General features: G+C 39.5%; 2 protein-coding genes across 6 annotated transcripts in view; one reads left to right on the top strand and one right to left on the bottom strand.

Moving 5' to 3' along the window:
• Positions 1 to 65: 65 nt before the first annotated feature.
• On the bottom strand, positions 66 to 7,274 carry LOC145492380 (putative oxidoreductase PXDNL). Its single transcript, XM_081471827.1, has 9 exons — positions 6,929 to 7,274; positions 6,404 to 6,763; positions 3,955 to 4,212; positions 3,308 to 3,421; positions 2,936 to 2,972; positions 2,490 to 2,559; positions 2,018 to 2,071; positions 1,548 to 1,601; positions 66 to 529 (listed from the first exon to the last, which is right to left on the bottom strand). Exons 1-9 carry the CDS (start codon positions 6,987 to 6,989, stop codon positions 446 to 448), a joined length of 1,092 nt encoding a protein of 363 aa, XP_081327953.1. The 5' UTR covers positions 6,990 to 7,274; the 3' UTR covers positions 66 to 445.
• The window catches only part of LOC145492248 (uncharacterized), a 15,754-nt gene continuing 1,751 nt past the window's right edge, over positions 6,280 to 20,282 (top strand). The window contains exons 1-18 of one of the 5 annotated variants that reach the window (XM_081471616.1): positions 6,299 to 6,359; positions 7,956 to 7,991; positions 8,986 to 9,083; positions 9,372 to 9,728; positions 10,069 to 10,620; positions 11,013 to 11,414; positions 11,590 to 11,919; positions 12,444 to 12,785; positions 12,982 to 13,119; positions 13,366 to 13,607; positions 13,860 to 13,965; positions 14,533 to 14,787; positions 15,502 to 15,759; positions 16,172 to 16,435; positions 16,748 to 17,008; positions 17,447 to 17,713; positions 17,890 to 18,162; positions 19,650 to 19,916. In XM_081471616.1, the coding sequence (XP_081327742.1) occupies positions 9,032 to 9,083; positions 9,372 to 9,728; positions 10,069 to 10,620; positions 11,013 to 11,414; positions 11,590 to 11,919; positions 12,444 to 12,785; positions 12,982 to 13,119; positions 13,366 to 13,607; positions 13,860 to 13,965; positions 14,533 to 14,787; positions 15,502 to 15,759; positions 16,172 to 16,435; positions 16,748 to 17,008; positions 17,447 to 17,713; positions 17,890 to 18,162; positions 19,650 to 19,916 (4,366 nt within the window). In that variant the 5' untranslated portion in view covers positions 6,299 to 6,359; positions 7,956 to 7,991; positions 8,986 to 9,031. Of the gene's footprint in view, positions 6,360 to 7,955; positions 7,992 to 8,416; positions 9,084 to 9,371; positions 9,729 to 10,068; positions 10,621 to 11,012; positions 11,415 to 11,589; positions 11,920 to 12,443; positions 12,786 to 12,981; positions 13,120 to 13,365; positions 13,608 to 13,859; positions 13,966 to 14,532; positions 14,788 to 15,501; positions 15,760 to 16,171; positions 16,436 to 16,747; positions 17,009 to 17,446; positions 17,714 to 17,889; positions 18,951 to 19,556; positions 19,628 to 19,649; positions 19,917 to 20,282 lie in introns of those variants that run through there. The other 4 variants (XM_081471617.1, XM_081471615.1, XR_014049964.1 and 1 more) reach the window with 4 other exon arrangements.

Here is a 20,282-nt window from a genome sequence, read left to right as displayed (position 1 = left end):
AAAAAAGGCCTCGTGCCTTTCCAGTAGTAACTTATTGTAGTTAATACCAGTAACACCAACAACTCTTGAAAAAAAAGTTTAATAGTAAAACATTCTGCGACTCCTCGGTGAAAATTAAACTGCAAGGAATGTTCCATGTCGTTAAACTGTTTCATCCTTAACTATGATCCTATTTACAAACTAATCACGACATTGATCTGTGTTTAAAATTTGCTCTAAATATAAAAGTAAAAGCTATTTTTTTCTTCAGTGAAACTTTAAAACAAAAACATGCAGCGTTCAACTGGGACACGAACAAATATTGTTTCAATACAAAATATTGACAAGGAATTAGCCTTGAAAGTTTGAGTTGGTGATCACCAACGAATAAATAAGACGAAGGCCGCTCCATGTCGATCTTCACGTCATTGCTTCAATCCTCGACAACTTGAGTGTGTCGTCCGGGTCATATTGTCGAGTCCATATTTCCCTTGACTTCAATCAGTTGAATAACTGACCGAGTTGGATAAGCATCTTTTATTGTGCCATTCTGATTTGGAAGAACAAATACGTTTAATAAATATTGCGTAAGTTTAATCATTCATCGTGCATCTTATCAGTGGCCCCGTCCACACATACGTTTACCTCGAGTTATTTTGTCTCCACTACTCGTCCGGACATACGTCGTGATTAAATTGGGCGCGTTGGACAGCCAAGCCACCGTGCTGTTTATTCAGGATCAACAGATCTTACAAAGATTCGAAAACTAAGTGCACCAAGGCCAGACACGAAAACCCCGCGAAACCAGCAGGTGGAAAAAATAAGGGAACGGGTGCCCACGACCAAGGTAGTGGTGCCACCCTTGGGGTTTTAGGGTATCCTAATTAAACTTAGTGTACCCAAATGAAGTAAATTACAGTGATGTAATAAAATGACAGCACTAAAGAGATATAAACGATCGTAAAGTAACGTTCGTGCATAACCAAGAAAAGGAAAAGAAACTTTACAACTGTACACGGTGAAGGCTGACCGTAGAATGTCTCACCCTGCTAACGGCAACTAATCTAATCCCGCTGAACACTGCACAGCTCGAACCCGCCCCCAACTCTCGGCTCCGTGCCGGCAAAATGGTAATTTATGCTAATTTGGGATTATCACAAATTACATTTGTCATCGGTTTACGCCTTGCGTTCACGTAAAAAGTTAAAACGTAGTTAAAACGCTCTCCAAAATGAGAATTATCTCTGCTTACATCTTCTCGTGCAAGGCCTTATGCGTCCGACGGCGCGATGAGGACTGTGATGATGATGACATCTCGTGTGGCTATCATTAACGGATACACTTAAAAACGCTGACGTGACATCAAGTAATTTGCGCATGCTCAATGTCAATCTTAAACCAAGACGTCCGTGCTTATGAATCTGCTTATCAAAGTGTGGACGGGCATAAACTATCGCCAGACTCGTGTGGATGAAATGTTTGTATAAGTTACTGACCTCGATGATTCGCAGTGACCTTATGTTAATAGCCATCATCATTTGATATTATTTTGCTTTTTCCACACTCACCTCTGCCACTCTGACGTCATTAGCACTCAAAGCACCTTTCAATGCGACTGGAATCTGGATGGGAAAAAAATGATTCATTATTGTTGTTAATTTTTAAACAACTCAAAATTATGAAATTATGAAGTATCCATTTTCCCATCTTCTACAATTATAGAAACAATCTTGAGTGGGGCACTAATAAAAACAATGTGGTTCGAGTAAATAAATAATTTATTTACTCGAACCAACATGAATATGTAGCTGTTTTTCAGACACAAGACGTGAAGACCGAAACAAGCAGTTGTTATAAATTAAGATGATCCTGAAGGCTATTTTATAAACACTGTCCAGGGCGTTAAATTTTATAAAAATAATTGGCCTTGTTATATTATACGTTTTCTGTTGCACTCTTGCACACTTGACTTGTGGCTTACGCTCGCACGTTCATATTAGATCATAGAAAGAAGAAATAGCGCCATGTCAAAACTCACCTCGCGACTCATTCTGACGTCACTATAGCTTAAAGCGGCGTTCAGGTGACCAATCTATGAAAAGAAAAAACAAAATTGCTATTCGATTTAAGGAGCAGCTCCCAGGTGCAAAACTGAAAAGCAGCAACAAAATAAATTCTGTAAAAAAAAAGGCCAACTTCCTTAACTACTGTAGTTTACAATTTCATTGTCCCTATATGTAGCGGCATATTTTGTTTAAATGTTCTCTTGGTCAGTATGGTAAAGCTTTTGAAGAGTTGTAGTAATAATTGATTTTGATGAGTTCTTTCGACTCCTCGTTACCTTCTGGCACCAATTGTCACTTTATAAAATTCGTAATCGCTTATCTCATTATGACTAAACAGGACGTCATTCCACCATGTGGTAATCTAAAAATCACAGTATAAAAACGTACAGTAACTATAACACATCAATTTACACCAGAGTACCTATGTCTGCACATATTCCTTACCTCCCGTCGCCCATTTGTTTGTTCTCCGTAAAAAGAAGGACCAATATGAGCGCCTGTTGCATCTCCGTGCCTTTAAAATTGAAGAAACAATTTATTTAAAACGCCATTTTCTATGTAAAACAGCAGCAGAAGAGAAGGTTTTACTGAAGATCGAAAATAACGTGCAGTTTGCTGAGCACCGGTGTTTAATTCTGCATCGTAATCTGAGTTTGACTTCAAGCACTAATCCTGAGTTGTTTTCCGCTTGTTTTGAATTTTGGCAATCGACTTTTGCTTCAGGCTCGAATTCCAGCCGTTTTGTGAGCCCGCGTTCCTTGCCCCACAGGCAAGTGTTAGTAACGCGAAGGAACTACTCCTTAACCCGGCGCAAAATGTTATCAAGAAAGCCCTTCACTAACGAAAATAGGAGTTGACTTGCCTCCCAGAGATTGAAAAGCACATCTTACCTTGCAGTTTTACCCCCTGGTCTGTTTCCTCTTTTATCTGTGTTAAGAGATTAACATAACAAACAGACTATCAGTCATGCAACGTTTGACATGTGACAGATGCAAGAAAATTCCGATAAAGTATGATTACTTACCGTACATGTATAATAATTTTAGTTCAAGAAGGATAGTGTGGACAGTTTAAGACACTTTGTAGGACCACACGGCTGTTTAATTTGCAAATATCTTAGTTAATTCTCCAATTCTTCGGATCGTCAGCCTGAACCTAGTCCTTGACCTAATTCACTTTTGACAGGCTCCTGACTAGTGACAGACTCATATCGTGCTAAGTGACTAACTGTCGAGTAATAACCTACATCTCCAGCATCATACCTGGTTTGTCCTGTTTTCTGGTGCGACAGAAAGCTATAAGTAAGGCAATTGACACCACCAACAAAACAAATCCACCAATGGCACCGTACGCCCAAACAGGAAACTTCTCTTCATCTATCACACAAGAAAACATCAATTTTAGACGTTATTATATTTTTTTGCAGAGTCAATAAATTTGCCAGTTGATTCAGTCCAAGATTACCAAAGAAGTGGAAAAGCACGGTTAAACCAAATAACGGAATCCCTCATGACCGACGGAACAGGCAATGTGAGAGCTACTTAGGTCCTCAGCGGTATATCAACACTACAGTGGCACAAGATCTTGGAATATCGTACATGTGTATACTTTAAATTACAGTCAGCTTCCCCTGCCTACGAGATTTCTGTGTTAGCATCATAAAGCCCATGTTAGTTTACCCATAAAAGTTAAAAACTCAGAAGACTGTTTCCTTCAGGCTGACCCTAACGTAGTGGAAACATAGCTTTTATTACTAAATGTTATCAAGCTATGAGCCAGAAGTCGCATGGTCTTCAAATATAACTATGCATGAAACAGACTACAAGGTCTACAAGTACAGAAATCTTTGAAGTAATAACATACAAAGGGTCTCAATATCAAGTCACTGGTGCATGGTAAATTTGCTTACCTTCAATAGTAACAGTAATACTAGCCTCAGGGCCTTCACCAAGTTGATTGTAAGGAACACAGCGATAAATTCCTTGGTCTTCGTTCTTGACGCTGACAAATGTAAGGACGCCTGTACTGGACGAACTGACCAGTTGACCGTCACGATAAAATTTATATTCGGCGGAGGGGTTTGCACGTGCTGTACACGTGATCAATAATGGTTTCCCTTCCTCGACCGGTTCCACGGAACTGCTGAGTTGGGTTTCTGTCGGTTTATCTACAAAATGATAATAAATGGTAAGGAATTTAATTCTATAATCTACAACATAAAGACCAAAATAATGACCGCTTGCTGGGGCAGGTGTGTTACCAGTAATCCCCAGCTATAGGGTACTGGGTGTCACCTCAAATACACCACTGTATGTTGCGCTGAACAGTTTTGGTACCCTTTACTCAACTGAGTTCCAAAAGTAGCGAATCTTTTTGCTTTAAGATTTAGCAGCCATTTCCATCGCTACTTCCGGAGGGTCACAACGTTAGGGAGTTCGCTACTTTAATTCAGGTACCTATAATTGTTACTGTATGAGGGCCAACCATCTTGAGAATGAGGAGGTCCTCATCAAAAGATAAAAAGGATAAATCTCGTGAAAAATATTTGATATTACATGAAAACTGAGTAATGCATTCAGTGTGAAATAAGAGAATTTTAAAAAGAGCAATGGGAACAGTTTTTTGATGCTGTAAAGATCCAAGCATAACAACACCCAGAATTTAAAAACTTTTCAAACAAGCGGACATCAAACACACATGCAACTTGACTTCCTGAAACACTGTGGCGATAACAATGTCAGTTTTAAACTACATGTTGTCAACAACTCCCTTCAGCGGCTAACATAATCAACTCCAACTTTCTGATCACTTAGCTCTCTAATACCGTAAATTAAGAAGAATCTGAACCGCTAAGGACAAAGATCTATTCCTTAAAATTGTAGTTCAAAACCTCCCTAGCAAACATATTTTCATAAAGTAAACAACACGTTGGTCCATATCCATGTTTTCATATGTGCCACAGTCTTCTGTCTCAAATTAAACATTCTCTATACGTTTTAACTACTCGAAAGTAATGAGGGTCATTTCTTTCCGGCAGAACTTTTCAGTAATATCATTTTGTTGTCTATTTCTTCGACACTTGACAAGAAATATTTTCTGACCACCAAAAGGTATTAATTAAAGACGGTTAGAAAAATATATCATACATTGTTTAATATTTCTGGGATCTCTTCACCTGACACATTACACTATATTTTTAAAAATTCATTCATTCATTAAAATTCAAACAATTTGAAGGAAAGGAGTTCACTGTAAATACATGTATGGTTTACCTTTGTCTTAAACAAAAGGAATAAAATATCTGGTCACATCTCCTAAAGGTTTATGTCAACAAAATTTGCTTCTCTACTTTGAACATACGTCATAGATGTCTACCTGCTTATTTCAAATTTGACGTTTTCTGTGTGTACTTAACTGGATATTTTCAGCTGTTGTTTTTATTCATAAAAAATGAGTTCTTCCTACCGCGAATAATACAAACGAGTAAGACACTTTGAATAACGCGAAAATGGAGCAGAAGAATAGATCGAAACAAAGCAGAGGTGAATTTCATAATGTCGATTTTTTTAAGAATTAATATTTGAAGTTTGAATAATTCATTACTTCAGATATCACATATTAGCGCCAAATGCGTAACTGTTTCATCTAGACGTATATTGAACAAGGCATCTCCAGCATTTCCCGTTTAGGAAACAAATCTTGACAATCTACATCCGCAAATTTGATCAGTTCTGCAAAACATTTGCAACATCAGCGTGCATTAATAGAAAGATCAAATCTCGAAATACACTTTATTTAAATGTAAAGACCAAAGAAAAACGAATCAGCGTTTGTTATTAGCTCGTTATTAGACAAGAAATACTAGGAAAAAACGTCCATTCGTCTGCCGGAATAAAGCCAATCTGTGTGTTTTAGGCGAGGTACCGTTCATTAGCCGTCAATATCTATCTAATTTATATGCAGTTTTCATAAGATTTTCGTCACCTTTGACAAGATGTCTGTGTGAATAATATCATTGTTGACAACCGTATTTTTGCAAATACAAATCTTGACAAATAACAGTGTTGAAGACACGGGAAGGAATAACGTCGAATCGACGTTACAGCAGTTACTGCGATTCGGTGGCTCGTACAGTGATGCAAAATTGAGTTTGCTCCCTCGCGACATAAACACAGTATTGAGCAAACACGTATGGCATGTTCGAGTGCGATTTCACTGAATATTGTATGAATAATAATGATCAGATAGAAATCGCAAACAAGACCTGGCCGACAACTGGACCAACGTCTCGGGGCCTCCAACACGATTTATAAGGTATGATGATTTTAAATTAAACTTGGAAGTTGTAGCATACTTACATTGTACGTTTAGTTCGATAGTACTTGGAGATGAGAAGAAACTGCTTTGAAATGCACACTGATAGCGAGTGTCATCCTCAACTGACACGTTCGTGACTTGCAAAGTGTTGTTCGTAATAAAAATGTGTTGCGGATCATCGTAGATAACTTTAGTCCCAGTTAATGTTGATTTGACGGCCAAGCCAGCCCAGTTCTCGCTGTTGAAAGGCTGCTCTCGCGTCCATGTTAACAGATGAAATATGTTAGCTTCTTGCTGCTCTTGCGGAGTCAATACGTAATCACATGGAAGAGAAACATCGGAGCCCAGAACTACGTTCATTACGTGGCTTGCTTGTTGATGATGAGACCAGCGAAATCCATCTGAAATCCGACAAAACGTTACGTTAGACCAACAAACAAAGTAAGTTAAAACGAAGATGGAATCCAACCGAACGCCGAGGACGATACAGTCGTAATATGCCTTTCGATCGCATGATCGCACAATCCAACTCCAACTGAAACAAAACTAGGACCTTAACCACTTACCTAGTAAAACAAATTTGTTACAAAAGAGTAATAGCACCCAGGCAGTGGTATAAACCTCCATACTTTCACACAGTCGTTTTAACAGGAAGTCAAGCGGAACTCTTTGTATATTTGTATTAATGACAACAGCTTCCCGGCGCTCCTATATTGACGTCAGATAACAGCCAGTAAACCTATTGTTTGAAAATTTTCAATGATGCGAAAAGAAAAGCAAGATCAAGACGCTCGAATCACGTCGCTTGTGTTGTGTAAGCGACAGGAAATGTAGATATGTTGACAATTTTTGGACTGACAATGAGTCCTACAATGATGTCATCTTCCGGCTTATGTACGTTACTGAAGTTTGTATTCTAGACCATTCTAGGAGTTGTTTAGACCATTTTCGAATTAATATGTTTTACGAACATTTCTCGCGCGACGAATGTATTTTTTCTTGTTATGTATTTTACAATCCTGAAACAGGTGGTCTTCGATAGGAAAATATATCACCCCAGGTTAATAACTGTGCTAACAACCTAGACAACATACTGAGGTCAGTGTGAGATTTAACACTGACCTTCGTAAACATACGTTTCGTAGTACGAAATTAAAGAAAACGAATTTTTCGTTTTCAGATGACATAGCGACTGCTTGGAGAAACAATGATCTGTATTTTAAAACATGAAGGACAACGTGCACAACATTGTACGCACATAATTTGAAAAACTTTTTCTCCCCTCAGGTGTCGGCTTCTTTTGCTTTCACTTGTTTTCCTTTTCTGTGAAGAAAAAACTGCCAGTATAAAAACATGACCGTGGTGTTATTGTATCGTTTGCATTTATTAAGCTATTAAGAAAGTTCCGGCAGCGTGACAACGATAACGGTACATGCAGCGTTTGTTAAGGCCGTTTCTATTCACAAAAACAATGTTTTTTGTTGAAGGTTTCTGTGCGAGGTCTCTCTGTATGGTGTAACCCATGTGCGAACAGGTTTTCACCTTGGCTTTGGTCTTACTAAAAATGCGATGAATTTCTTTCTTCCGTCGTAGACATTTTCTTCTGGGCAAGACGCTTTGCCTGTTAGGGTAAGTTTTTCAATAATATGGCTTCTGTGTGTCTTAAATAATTACAACTCCTCTTGATATTCGCTCCTCTTCTCGGCGATACTCGTTGGCCACAAAACTGACTTGCAATCTAAAGAGCTTTGATATTGCTTCACCTGGAATGCTCGACCGGCAAAATGTATAGTTTTTATGCTGCCAAAAATTATAATAAATAAAATATTCATATACCTTTAGCACTATTTTCAATAACAACGTGGGTATAATAAGAAATAGCACACAAACTGCGGTGATAAACATGACAATATAAAGCGCATGTTGGAAAACAAAATTCATTTAACTAGACGTTTCGAATGTTTCGACATACATCATCAGAAGTCACCGTTTAGAATAGAAGTAACAACTAAATTTTAAATTTAAGGTAAGTAGCTAATTAACAATAACAATGACTTGAGTATTATTACGCTTTCGCTGGTGTAGTTTCAGCATAAATTTACGCTAGTGAACAAAATTTACGTTTATTTATTAAGCGATCTTTTTTATGAACAGCAATGATGTGGTTTCACCTAGAAAAAATTCAAAAACAAGTTATTTTTAAAAATGTCTTAAAATGATTTAAAACCTGCCGGATGGGCATCAGGCGCGGATCACGCGCGTTGAAGGAGTGGTGAAGAGTCACGCGCGTGACAGAATTCTCGCTTGTCACTCACGCTTTATAACGCAAGGAGTTCGGTAAAATTCACGATTGTTTTAATTATAGCACGCTCTGAAATCTTCCTTGAAATTTCTATGATGAAATTCGAAGTTCATTGTGCGTCCATATTTGAATGTGTGCCAAAATTACCGGCAGAAGCTCTTGTGAGTGTATGAAGCGAAGGACTGAACAGGATATCTGTTAGTAAGTAGAGATCAGTGCTTAACCAGCATCACTAAAATAAGATTCCTTAGAAGAGCAAAAGAGATTTTCCGAGCTAAGTTTCAGGTAATTTTTTGTGTTCATTTCTCTACTTTTCCACAGTATACAGGTTGATATGTCACCCTCAAGTTAAATCCTTTGATATCAAATGGAAAATACCCTGCCTGTTTTGATGTTGTTTTCGCTGTTCGCTTTATCAGGTAAGGTGTACCTAAAGTATAATGGAACCGTTTTATAAGAAATCTACAGCCGTCAGAGTACTAACTATTGAACAAGAGGCACCATGCTAAGAGGGAAAACACTGTAAACCGTATATATTTTCACTGGCGTTTATGTTAACATTTCCTGCCGTTACATGTAAACTTGGCGTTAATCGCCTTTTTAACCTTAAACCCCCATGCCCTGAGGGCAGCTTAGTTGTCTTAGCTGAGTGTTTTCTTGACAAATCCTTGCTTCTTCAAAGTCCTCATTTTGTGTTATTTTTGTAGATACTCTATCATGGAGCGTCAAACAATCCACTGGTGTACACAGAGGTTCACCCGCCACACTGGAATGGACAGTATCATTATCTACAGAAGAAAAATCCAGAGCTGACCGCTTTTCTTTAATTCTCTTGGAACGGGAGATGTTCCTTTACAGCAATCTATGGCAGATTATGGCCGTTAAACAGTTCTCTAGTGGAGTTCACCAGGAAATTGGAAATCACGACACCTTTGATGTCATTCCTGGAAATGACATGACGCTCCAGTTAAAAAATATCACAGACACTGATGCCACCCGGTTTCGAAGTACATTCCTCAGCTCCTTTGCGGCACCGAAGAGTGTCGTTGAGCTTGAAATAAAAGGTGGGATACTCCTAGTTCGTAGATAATAATTTCGTTCCTGTGATTCGGTGTCCTGCACGCTTTCTGGCGTGGATGCTTCTGACCTCCTTAGAACTCCCTAGCTAGATGTTCATTACAATTCATTGGAATTCTTGTTTCAAAAGCAGAAGTATTGCACCATCTAAACCGACCCGAAAAATTGTCCAGGCTAACATATTTGTCGCTGTAGGTAATTCTCTTCATGCGTTATCTCTTGTTAAATTGTTGTTACGCTTTCCCTTTCTTTGAACTTTACCAGAGATTAATATTTCATCCCCGTGTTGGATGATGAATGTTTTTTCGTTTTTGTTATGGTCTTTAGATTCCCCGATACATGTCCGTCTTGTTGGTGTTATTACTCCCAATAAGGGCAGAGTAGAGGTGTACCGAAGTGGATTCTGGGGCACTATATGCAATGACGGTTGGGATATCCCGGATGCGTCAGTTGTTTGTCGAATGTTAGGTTACCCTGGCGCCTGGACAGCCGGTTGTTGCACTGAATATCCCGGGGGGACTGGTCCGATCTGGTTAAGTGATCTGTCATGTACAGGAGAAGAGAAGTCTTTAACAGAATGTGGTCACAGTGGCTGGGGCATCAATAAGTGCAACCATGAAAAAGATGTAGAAGTAGTATGCTACACCCCATCAACAGAGAAACACTCACAACATTCCAGTGTGATAACAGCGACACAAGCGTCGCCATCCCTACAGGGTTCAAGTATTCTAGTGTCATCTACACCAGCTGCAGTTGATTTAACTCACAGTGCTACTTTAATGTCATCTTGGTCGTTCACAGCTTTCTCTTCTTCAGTATTTTCTCCATCTTCTTCTTCATTGATGGTCGTTACATCCCCATCAGCCACCATAATACCTGGTAAGCAAACGCGACAACTTTGTTTTTCGCATGTACAGTTTGATTTATGTTTAGTTTAGGTAAGAAACTCTGTTTGGACAATTAATTTAACATTTACCAAAATTGGAATATGCAATTGCAACAAAACATTGAACCATTCAGTGAGAAACATTCAAGCACAGTCACCTATCTCCATTAAAAGGACCGTCTCCGTTATGTCTGCGAACGAGCGCGTGCAACCTCTGCACAACGCAAAGACATCACTACTCGGTATTTTCCGGCGACAACTGAAGGCTTATCGGCGTGTTACGTCCTTGGAAATCTTGCGGCAGGAACAGAGAAGGACTAAACCTTAACCCAATTACCAGTTTAACATTGTTGAGAATAATTATCACTTTCTTTTTATCTAACAGCTCCAATAGTACGATTGAGTGATGGTTATTATAATTTTGGCCGGGTAGAGATTTTTCACAATGGAACTTGGGGCACGGTCTGTGATGACAACTGGGATATTAAAGACGCTGCTGTAGTTTGTCAAATGCTTGGCTTCAAATACGCTTGGACTGCTATCTCATTTGGTGTCAGTGTCACAGAGCAGGGCGTTGATCTTTATGGAACTGGGCCCATTTGGCTCGACGATGTTGACTGTATTGGAAACGAGAGTTCCCTTAGCGAATGCAGCCACAATGGTTGGTTGGTTCACAACTGCGATCATCTGGAGGACGCCGGAGTGTTGTGCAGTGATTCACCAAGACCAGCCAATCAGAGCGTATCAACAGTGGTTAATGACACTAACAAGCCTACACAAGCACCAAGTAAGTTCCGCTGTGTATATTCCAAGTTATAGGTGACGATTTCTGTGGTGAAATCTTAAGAGAGTGAACATTGTTCGCGCTGAGTTGGTTTGCTCTTTTCGGGAGTCAATTTTGTCTTTCATTCACAAATGTCATGAAACGAGTTCTCACTTCTCCTTAAAATTTTTCACCCCAGCTGTTCAAGTTCGATTGGTAAATGGCTCACGTGATCATGAAGGTCGTGTGGAAGTCTTGTACAATGGTGAATGGGGAACTGTGTGTAATGATTACTTCGATATACGAGATGCAGGAGTCATTTGCCGAATGGCGGGTTTCCCCGGAGCTGCCTCTGCTGAAGTCAAAGGAAGATTCGGTGCTGGAAACTCCAGTCAGAAAATTTGGCTCGATGACTTGTGGTGCAGTGGTTACGAGACTTCTATTGCTTCTTGTTCATTCAGGGGATGGGGATCACATAATTGCGGCCACAATGAAGATGCTGCTGTGATTTGTAAGGAGAAAGATCCAGGTAAAAAAAAAAAATATATTACGATCATTTATTAACAATTTTTTTTTTCCACTAATATAGTTTTTATATCAAGCATGATGGCAGCAACGCTCGGGAGAATAATTATAGGCCGAAGATTTTGACAGAACGATTTAGCGTCGCTAGAACGATGCTCTTTCGGTCTTGATGGAAGTTAGCTCATACACGCAACGAGTAGAAATAAAAGAAATCAAACAACGAAAGAAAGGTCAGTAGAAGAAGTCAATGTCTCGGTTTACATTGTAAGAATGTGCTCTGGAAAAGAATGAAGATTGAAAGCACTACTGGCATGCTTAAATTACGTTTATTTTTAGCTGTAAAACTAAAACAACCTTAATCTGGTCCAAGGTCCAATGCTTCGGAACATTATTTTGCGAATTGGCTCACCTATTTTAGTTATATGCTGGCCTTAGTCTTTTTATGATAGACATAATCTACGGGTTCAACAAAGGCCATAAGCGCGCTGTTGGTAACAGTTCTTATAAGGATTTGCCATTTCTTCACAGTGATACACGTTGAGTTATTGGACGGAGGAGGTTACCCAAATCAAGGTCGTGTTACTCTTTACTACAATGGCCAGTGGGGTACGGTCTGTGATGATCAATGGGACATGAATGATGCCCATGTGGTGTGCCGTATGTTGGGATACCCTAAAGCTGTTGCATTTACGTCCCAGTCCACTTTTGGCGGTGCTCAGGATGGGCCAATATGGCTTGACGAAGTCAACTGTACAGGGAATGAGAACACGCTTGCAGCTTGTCCACATTTCGGCTGGGGAAACAGTGACTGTGATCATACTGAGGATGCTGGAGTCATTTGTGACTTTAACTACACTGTGGATGCAAAGGGTAAGGGAAAATCGTTGGAAATCTTAATTACATCGGCAAATAAGTAAAACTTCATTTTTATTTTACGGAATCTCACGTTATATTAACTGTGATTTTATTGGTGGCTGTTTGACACTTTTTTCACTGTCACATTTTGACCAATTTAGACCAAACTAACAAATGTTAAAAACTAAGAGGCGTAAAACTCTCTTCGCAGATGCAAGTTGCAATTTTGACATCTGGTATTGTGGCTGGGAAAATGGGCCTGGAAGCCAGGACTTTACATGGACTAGGAAATTTGGTCCAACTCCATCACGTGACACGGGACCGTCACGGGATCACACCTCAGGGGCCGGTAAGGGCCACTTGCTTCTACTGCCATATTCTAGATAACACCTTTTTTCATTACAAATCATGTCATTTGTCACGATCTTTTGTGATGTCTTCAATGTTGATCCTGTTATTTCCCCTCGGTGTTTTCCTAAACACGACTTTAAATTTTTCTCAGAGTGCATCCAATAAAGGAGCTTAAAGGGTTACAGAACAAGGGCTCATCGGTTTTCACTAAACAAAATAACGACCATTCTTTGTTTCATTGCAGGACTGTACTTCTACATAGAAGCATCAGGACGAAGCAGGGGAGAAACTGCTAGACTCGTGTCACCATACATACAAAGCAACGGAAACGCCACGTGCATGGTTTTCTACTATCATCTCTATGGACATTCAATTGGTAGCCTCAGAGTAAAGGTTGGAGATCAGGTTTTGTGGCAGCTGTCAGGCAACCAAGGAAACAGTTGGTACAAAGCGACGGTGCCCCTTTATTTTGATGGCACGTATAAGGTACGATAAATTTGTTTCTCCCAACGTTCTTAAATCAAATAACAGGATTGGAGTGAGGGTGTTAACCAGGGCGAATAAAACGGGCGTCGTTGAAGAGATAAATGGCCGTCACTGGACTGAATAGGGAGCAATAATGCACTTCTCATACCATTAGGAATTTGTTCCTCTTCAGGTTTGTTTGAGAAAACTCTATCAGTGTGGATGACGAAAACCTTTGACATACATACCTATTCTGGTGTTATTGTGCTGCAGGTAACGTTTGAAGGTGTTGTTGGTAGTACTGCATTCAGTGATATCGCTATCGATGACGTCGAGTTTCAGGAAAACACAAAGTGTACAACAACGGCTGAAACGTTAGGTAAGACCACCAACAATTATGAAATCTTGATCTCTGGCGTACTTTTCAATAATCATAACAATACTCTTATCTTTCAATGTTGCAGCACCTATCAACTTTAATATGTCAATATAACTCACCTAACCCACAGATATTATTTTTTGGCTGCATCGACAAATAACTGACACTTCTTCTTGTAATCGCCGAAAGGAACTGGACTGCAACTAAAGTATTAATAGGGACGCTTTGATTCCGAAGAATCCTATTTTATAAACTTTTCAGTTTCTGTAATCTATCCCTAGTGATCCCCCTTGAATTCGGCGCTAATCCGGCTCTCGATACAGCAGTGTACCTTATTTCAGGGTTACGGAGTGTGTAAAGGTTTTTTTTCTTTTTTTTTAAATTAGGATGAAAAATTTGTTATCTTGACGATCCGCTACTCAAGGATTGTTCTCAGACGTTTGCGTGAAGATTTTTTTCAGACGTTTGCGTCTATAGATTTCTTTTTCTTCCTTGACCGTATAGACCTGCATTCACCTCGCTCGTTCCACCTTGTTTAGTTCCAAATTATGTAATTTTTCTTTCCAGTTCCACCCAGTATCTTGTGGATTTCTCCCAATCACACAACCGAGCTTGGTAATGACGTAACGTTGGTGTGCACAGTGATTGGTCGGCCCACACCACGTGTTGTATGGAAGAAAAATGGACGGGTTCTTCAGGATAGTCAATCCACTGGTAACATCACTCTAGTCAACATCTCCCCTGCAGATGGTGGAAGCTATGAGTGTTTTGCGACTAACACTGTGGCAAACGACACGAGAGCAACGCTGCTTAACGTTGTAGGTTGGTAGTTTGGATCTCTTTACTACCTTGTGAAGGTTTTACCTCGGTTTCAGGTTCTATTGCAAGCACTTCATATACTACCACATAAAAACTTGCAGGTTTGGAATTAAGGAGCCATTTTTAACAGCACGTATTTCTCTTTATTTGCTCTAATGAGTGATGAGTTTATCCCTTCGCATTTATCTGCAGTTAAAATAATTGCTTCTTCGATCATTAAGAGGGAATCCACCAGACGTTCGAGTAACAAGTGGACAAAAATTTTGTACCGAGATTATTGACATCATATTGCAAACCTCTGTGTGACTGCTTTAAATATCTTCTCAAAAGAAATCATTTCTAGCAATACCAAAGGTCGAAAACAAATTTTGAAGTTCGCATGAAACACTTGAAAGTACTGGTGAAATGAAACTGGTGATGAAAAATTATCTGTGTTTGCACATTTCACTGAACTTTGGTGTTATTTCAGGCAACTATTTATATCTTTAGTCGTTAGAAAATGTAAAAAGGCCTGTTATACACTTAAAATTATTCTGCTACAAAGTTTCGTCCACTTAAAACTGAAATTGCTCGATTTTCTATCGGATTTCGTCTTAATAGCTCAAACCTCTTTTCTCCAACTCTTTTCCATCTTTGCCGAACTTTCCTTTCTTAACCGGCTCCATTGCAATTCATCTAAGCTCATCTAGGTTACTAAAGCAGTGATTTTCCCTACAGGAATCCCGACGAATACTGCCATTAGAACCAATGTGTCTAGCAATGTTGCCGCTCTTGGTGAAGCTGTTGGGATATGGTGCTCTTCTGATGGCTACCCCAAACCAGTTTGTCGAATTTATCATGAGGGTTCCTTGGTCAACATCAATGAAAGTGTTTATGTTATTCGAAACTTCACAGCGGCCAATCAAGGAAAATACACTTGTAATTGCTCCAATGCTGCATCTGCAGAGGAAGTGAATGTTACCCTTTATCTTTATGGTGAGTTGTGGCGCCGTACTCCACTAAACACTTCCATAACGAGGATGGTTCATTCGTCATGCATTCGTGATAAAACGCTAGTAAATTTATACTACTTTTAGTTAGCAATTAGTGCGTGGTTGTTGATTGGTCATAAAGCAGAGATTTAGCATTGTTATCTGAGCAAGAACTTTTCTTTTAATTCTAAAGATTACTACGCATTGTGTTGTTATTCATAACAACAAAAACTCTTACCCTGACAATAAGATGAAACCACTATACCGTCTTGTAATTGAATTTTAAATTGCACTTTTGTCAGAATACGTCCCCTTTTTTTTTTTTTTTGAAAGAGTGCTGTTCGATACCTGAATTGGAACGAGGATTACTTGTTCCTGAGAGGTTAATTTGTATCGTATATTTATATCCTCTACAGAATCCCCACATATCCATTCCATTCTTCCTGGTTATCAGCTCGTCAATGAAACAGACAGTTTTGACATCTTCTGTGATGCGACAGGAAATCCACCTCCAATCATAACGTGGACAAAAATTGGCGACAACAGCAAAGTCTATTCCACAGGAAAATCACTGAGAGTACAAAATGCTGAAAAATCGGACTTTGGAACCTACCGATGCACGGCTGTGAGCGTGCGTGGGGAGAATGTTTCTGCTTCGGCCACAGTCGAGATAGACAATTGTAAGCTAACTTTTCATGTGCTCAGGTGCTTGTGTAAAACCACACAAAATATACTTGATACTTGTACCGTTCTAATTAGCTTTTATTTCCATACGGTGAGGAAATCTATATTCTACTATACAATATCCGCTTCAGTTCCTCTTAATTCGCCAATGTGTTTGTTTCCTTGCCATGATTCCGTATCTTTAATGCAATCTGTTAATAAAACTCTCTTCAAAGTAAAAAAAAAAAAACAGTTCGTTTTTTGATGTAATCTGACCTAGAAGTAGCCAATGATAGCTCGAGCTATTAATATTTTTTTGTTTTTTCCAGTTTCACCAGTGTTTGACAACGTTCCCCAAAACGTTACCGTTTTGGAACAAGAAAGAAGAAATGTCACAATGTACTGTAACGCCACAGGCAGACCAACAGTAAAACTGTCATGGATAAGAGTGCGAGATGGCAAAACAGTGGCTTCTGGGAATAATTTACTCATCTTAGCTGCTGACCGGTCACACCGCGGGAAATACAGATGTGTCGCCGACAATGGAGTTGGAAATCCCGTATCTAAGTTAGCATTTCTTGAAGTACATTGTAAGTTGGTTTCATCCCTCGCTGACCTTTAAGCAAACCTAAAAAGTGTATCTTAAGAATGTGAAACACTTTATTTAAAAGTACTATGTGATCCGGTCCCTTACCGTTGTTTCATCAAGCACACACTTCCAACCAGAAAGAAACAACAAGCATCATATCTCAACATTGTAAATCATACATAGGTCGTACAAATGAACTTATGGTTGATATTTCATTGGCACTTGACAAATGTAATCGTTAAAATCATGTTCCATTTTGGCCATCTTCTCTGTTTGCTGGGTTTCAGGTATTTAATTTTGTTTTTTGTCGACAGCTTTAAACTATGAGTTAAGATCAGCGTTTTGGGAGCAGCATTGCCAAATTACACGTTTCCGACAGGAAATGTTATATTCTATGTCTTTCTAAGTCTTTATGTTTTTAAAAACTATTTTCTTTAAGATAAACCTTCCTCTACAAAATTAACCACCGATAAAGTGAATGCAGTAGTCAGTGGAAACGGTCGCATTGCACTGTCTTGCGTGACCGATGCCAACCCTCCGCCCAGTCAATACCAGTTTTATCGTGACGGCGTCTACCTCAGAACCAGTCTTACAGGAACATACGTGATTCAGAGAGCCAGATACTATGATGCGGGGAGATATCTTTGTGTGCCAATCAACTTCCTTGGGACTGGCAGCAATAGCTCTGTCAACGTTTACGTGAGTGGTGAGTAACACTCAGAAATACTCAGATGGTACTAATATTATTTATGATATTTTTAAGTGAGGAGGTTCGGTGGAACATTGTTACCGAGGTCTTCAAGCTCTAAGGGGAGCAGAAAGAACCTGGTAGCTTGGTTTGAAGTACATGTGTAACATTATTCTCAAAATTCCCTTCCGCAGGTGCTTTCTCTATCATTCACTTTCCACGGAACATGACAGTCAACGAAAGTGCAAGTGTGTCATTTTTCTGTAATGGTACTTCTTATCCACCATTTGAGCATTTGGTGCCTCACATCTCCTGGACTAAGCTTGGAGACAGCAGTAGGGTATTTCCATCAGGTCAAAAGCTTGTTTTACAGAATGTGAGTCGACATGATACAGGAACGTACGTGTGTGAAGCTAAGAATGGACTTGGACTGCCTGATACTGCTGCTGCTGTTCTGCACGTGTTACGTGAGTACACAAATCTGTTACATACCAGTCTAACTAGTAAGACTAAAAAGGGTAAAGTCTGCATACGAGCCAAGTGGCTCATCAGGCCGGAGCTTATCCCGGTTTCCGTAGCATGAAGCGACTAGGAGTATTTCTACTCCCCCCTTGATGGGATGCTTGTCCGTCGCAGGGTTACTCCCAGCATTAAATTCGCCGGTACCCATTTATACACCAGGGTGGGGAGTGGCTCCGTGAGAGGTAAGTGTCTTGCCCAAGAACACAACACAATGTCCCCGGCCAGGGTCACTCACTTGGGAGTCGAGCGCACTAATCATGAGGCCACCGCGCCTCCTACAACTAGTAAGACTGATCATACCTAATTTCTCCCGTATTTTGTGGACTGATAATTGTGAGAATAAGCAGAGCAACAAGTCGAATCAATGACTGTCGAATGTACTTGTAGGTTATTTTAACACAAAAACACTTCGAACTAATTCATAGACCAGCATGACTAGCTCTTACTGTTTGGAATTTGGGAATGAGGAGAGAAAACGTTGAAAAATCTGGCTTAATCAGTAGTCAACAAATGGTGATGATAGATTGACCAATAATGAAATAATACTCCATTTACTGGAATCATCATTGACAACTTATACAATGTAACTAAAATCACGCTTCCTTCTAACACCAGAAGTCAAGTAGCAGCAGGGTTTGAATAACTATTCCATCAATCAGTCAAACTGTACCAAATTACACATGATCAAAGGTGAAATGAGCAAAGGCCTTACAGCTGCACAGAGAGGTTGACCGTATTACTGGTTTTCAGTGTCACGCAATTCAAAATAGATCAAAATAAAAATCAAAACTGTCAATAGATAAAGTCCAGAATCTGGGAAATGAAAGAAGGTAAATATGCAAAGACTCTCGCCAAAATTCTGGTCACAGCAATTTTTCTTATGCGAGATATGCGGGGAAATTTTTTACCCAAATTTATAGAGATTTGTATGGAGACGCAATGCTGGTGCCCATCCGTATGGGCACCAACATGGCGGCCGGAAACCAACAGAAACATCTGTCACTGAGTTTTGCTACAAAGGCGTAAATTTATCCCTCGAGGAACTCTAAAACATTAAAATAATACTTTTTCTAAGACATGAACTGTTCAGATAGCCAAGTTCCCCGAAATAAGTCACTTTTTTAACCATCATGACAGCTCCCTAGGCCGTCATGTAAATGCCGCGTCACGCAAAAGCTTAGAAATTCAAGCGTAGTGTATCACAAAACCAAGAACCCATTCAGAGGGAAAATTTGTATGAATATTAGTTTCCAGCTGCTCTTATACATCATTTAAGTAAAATCTCAGAAAGATCAATAGTTTTGTAGTTCGAATTTTGGTGACGTCATGTGAAAACCAGCTGTTAGTACCCAACAACTCCAGAAAACCGAATAATCCTATCATTTTTTATTTTTCCTTTTTTGAATTTAAACCGAATTATGTTCTTTTGCAGATAAACCGTATGACACCAAGCTGGAAGCAACAATTCCAGATAACGTTGGAGTAATTAACTCGTCAGTCATCTTGAATTGTACCGCAAATGCCAACCCACCTGTTACTGCATATAATATTTATCACAATGGTATCCTAGTGTCTAATGCATCCACTGGTGTCCATAACATCACACGCGCACTAGCAGAACATAATGGATCATACGTGTGTGTACCTTATAACGATTTTGGGCCTGGAGAAAGAGCCGCCCTTAACGTCACATTTGTAGGTCAGTTGTATGTAAATTAAAAGATATATGAACAATAGTCTCCATGTGGCTCGAAAATATTTATTCGTAGGCATTATCTGTTCCGAGAAGACAACAGTTTACCAAGAGCGAAGTTCGAGGAAAACTGTGAGCTTTGAAGAACCAATAATATCCACGAACAAACATCTCAGCATATTTTCACGCAAACTGAGGCTATTGTGTTTATTATGCTTCAAATATTCTTCGTAACACGTGGGATCTTTTCAAAATTGGGGAGTATGACTCGGATATTCCCCAGGTTTAGCTGGGGCGTGTTTAGTCGCGTGACGCGTTTAGACCAATCGCGTGAAAGCGAAAAAAATTTGATGCATTACAAGTAATATTATT

Source organism: Orbicella franksi, chromosome 7 (assembly GCF_964199315.1).
Source record: "Orbicella franksi chromosome 7, jaOrbFran1.1, whole genome shotgun sequence".
NCBI classification, from domain to species: domain Eukaryota; kingdom Metazoa; phylum Cnidaria; class Anthozoa; order Scleractinia; family Merulinidae; genus Orbicella; species Orbicella franksi.
The sequence above is the reverse complement of the archived record's forward strand: the minus strand, read 5'-3'. Positions and strand labels throughout refer to the sequence as shown.

Bases quoted from the DNA above. Each gene is read 5' to 3' on its own strand.
- LOC145492380 (XM_081471827.1), bottom strand. From the start codon at position 6,989: ATGGAGGTTTATACCACTGCCTGGGTGCTATTACTCTTTTGTAACAAA. The intron at 3,422-3,954 runs GTAAGCAAATTT...CTTGTGTGATAG, and splicing joins TATTACTGTTACTATTGAAG to ATGAAGAGAAGTTTCCTGTT. The intron at 530-1,547 runs GTGAGTGTGGAA...CTTCCAAATCAG, and splicing joins ATGACGTCAGAGTGGCAGAG to AATGGCACAATAAAAGATGC.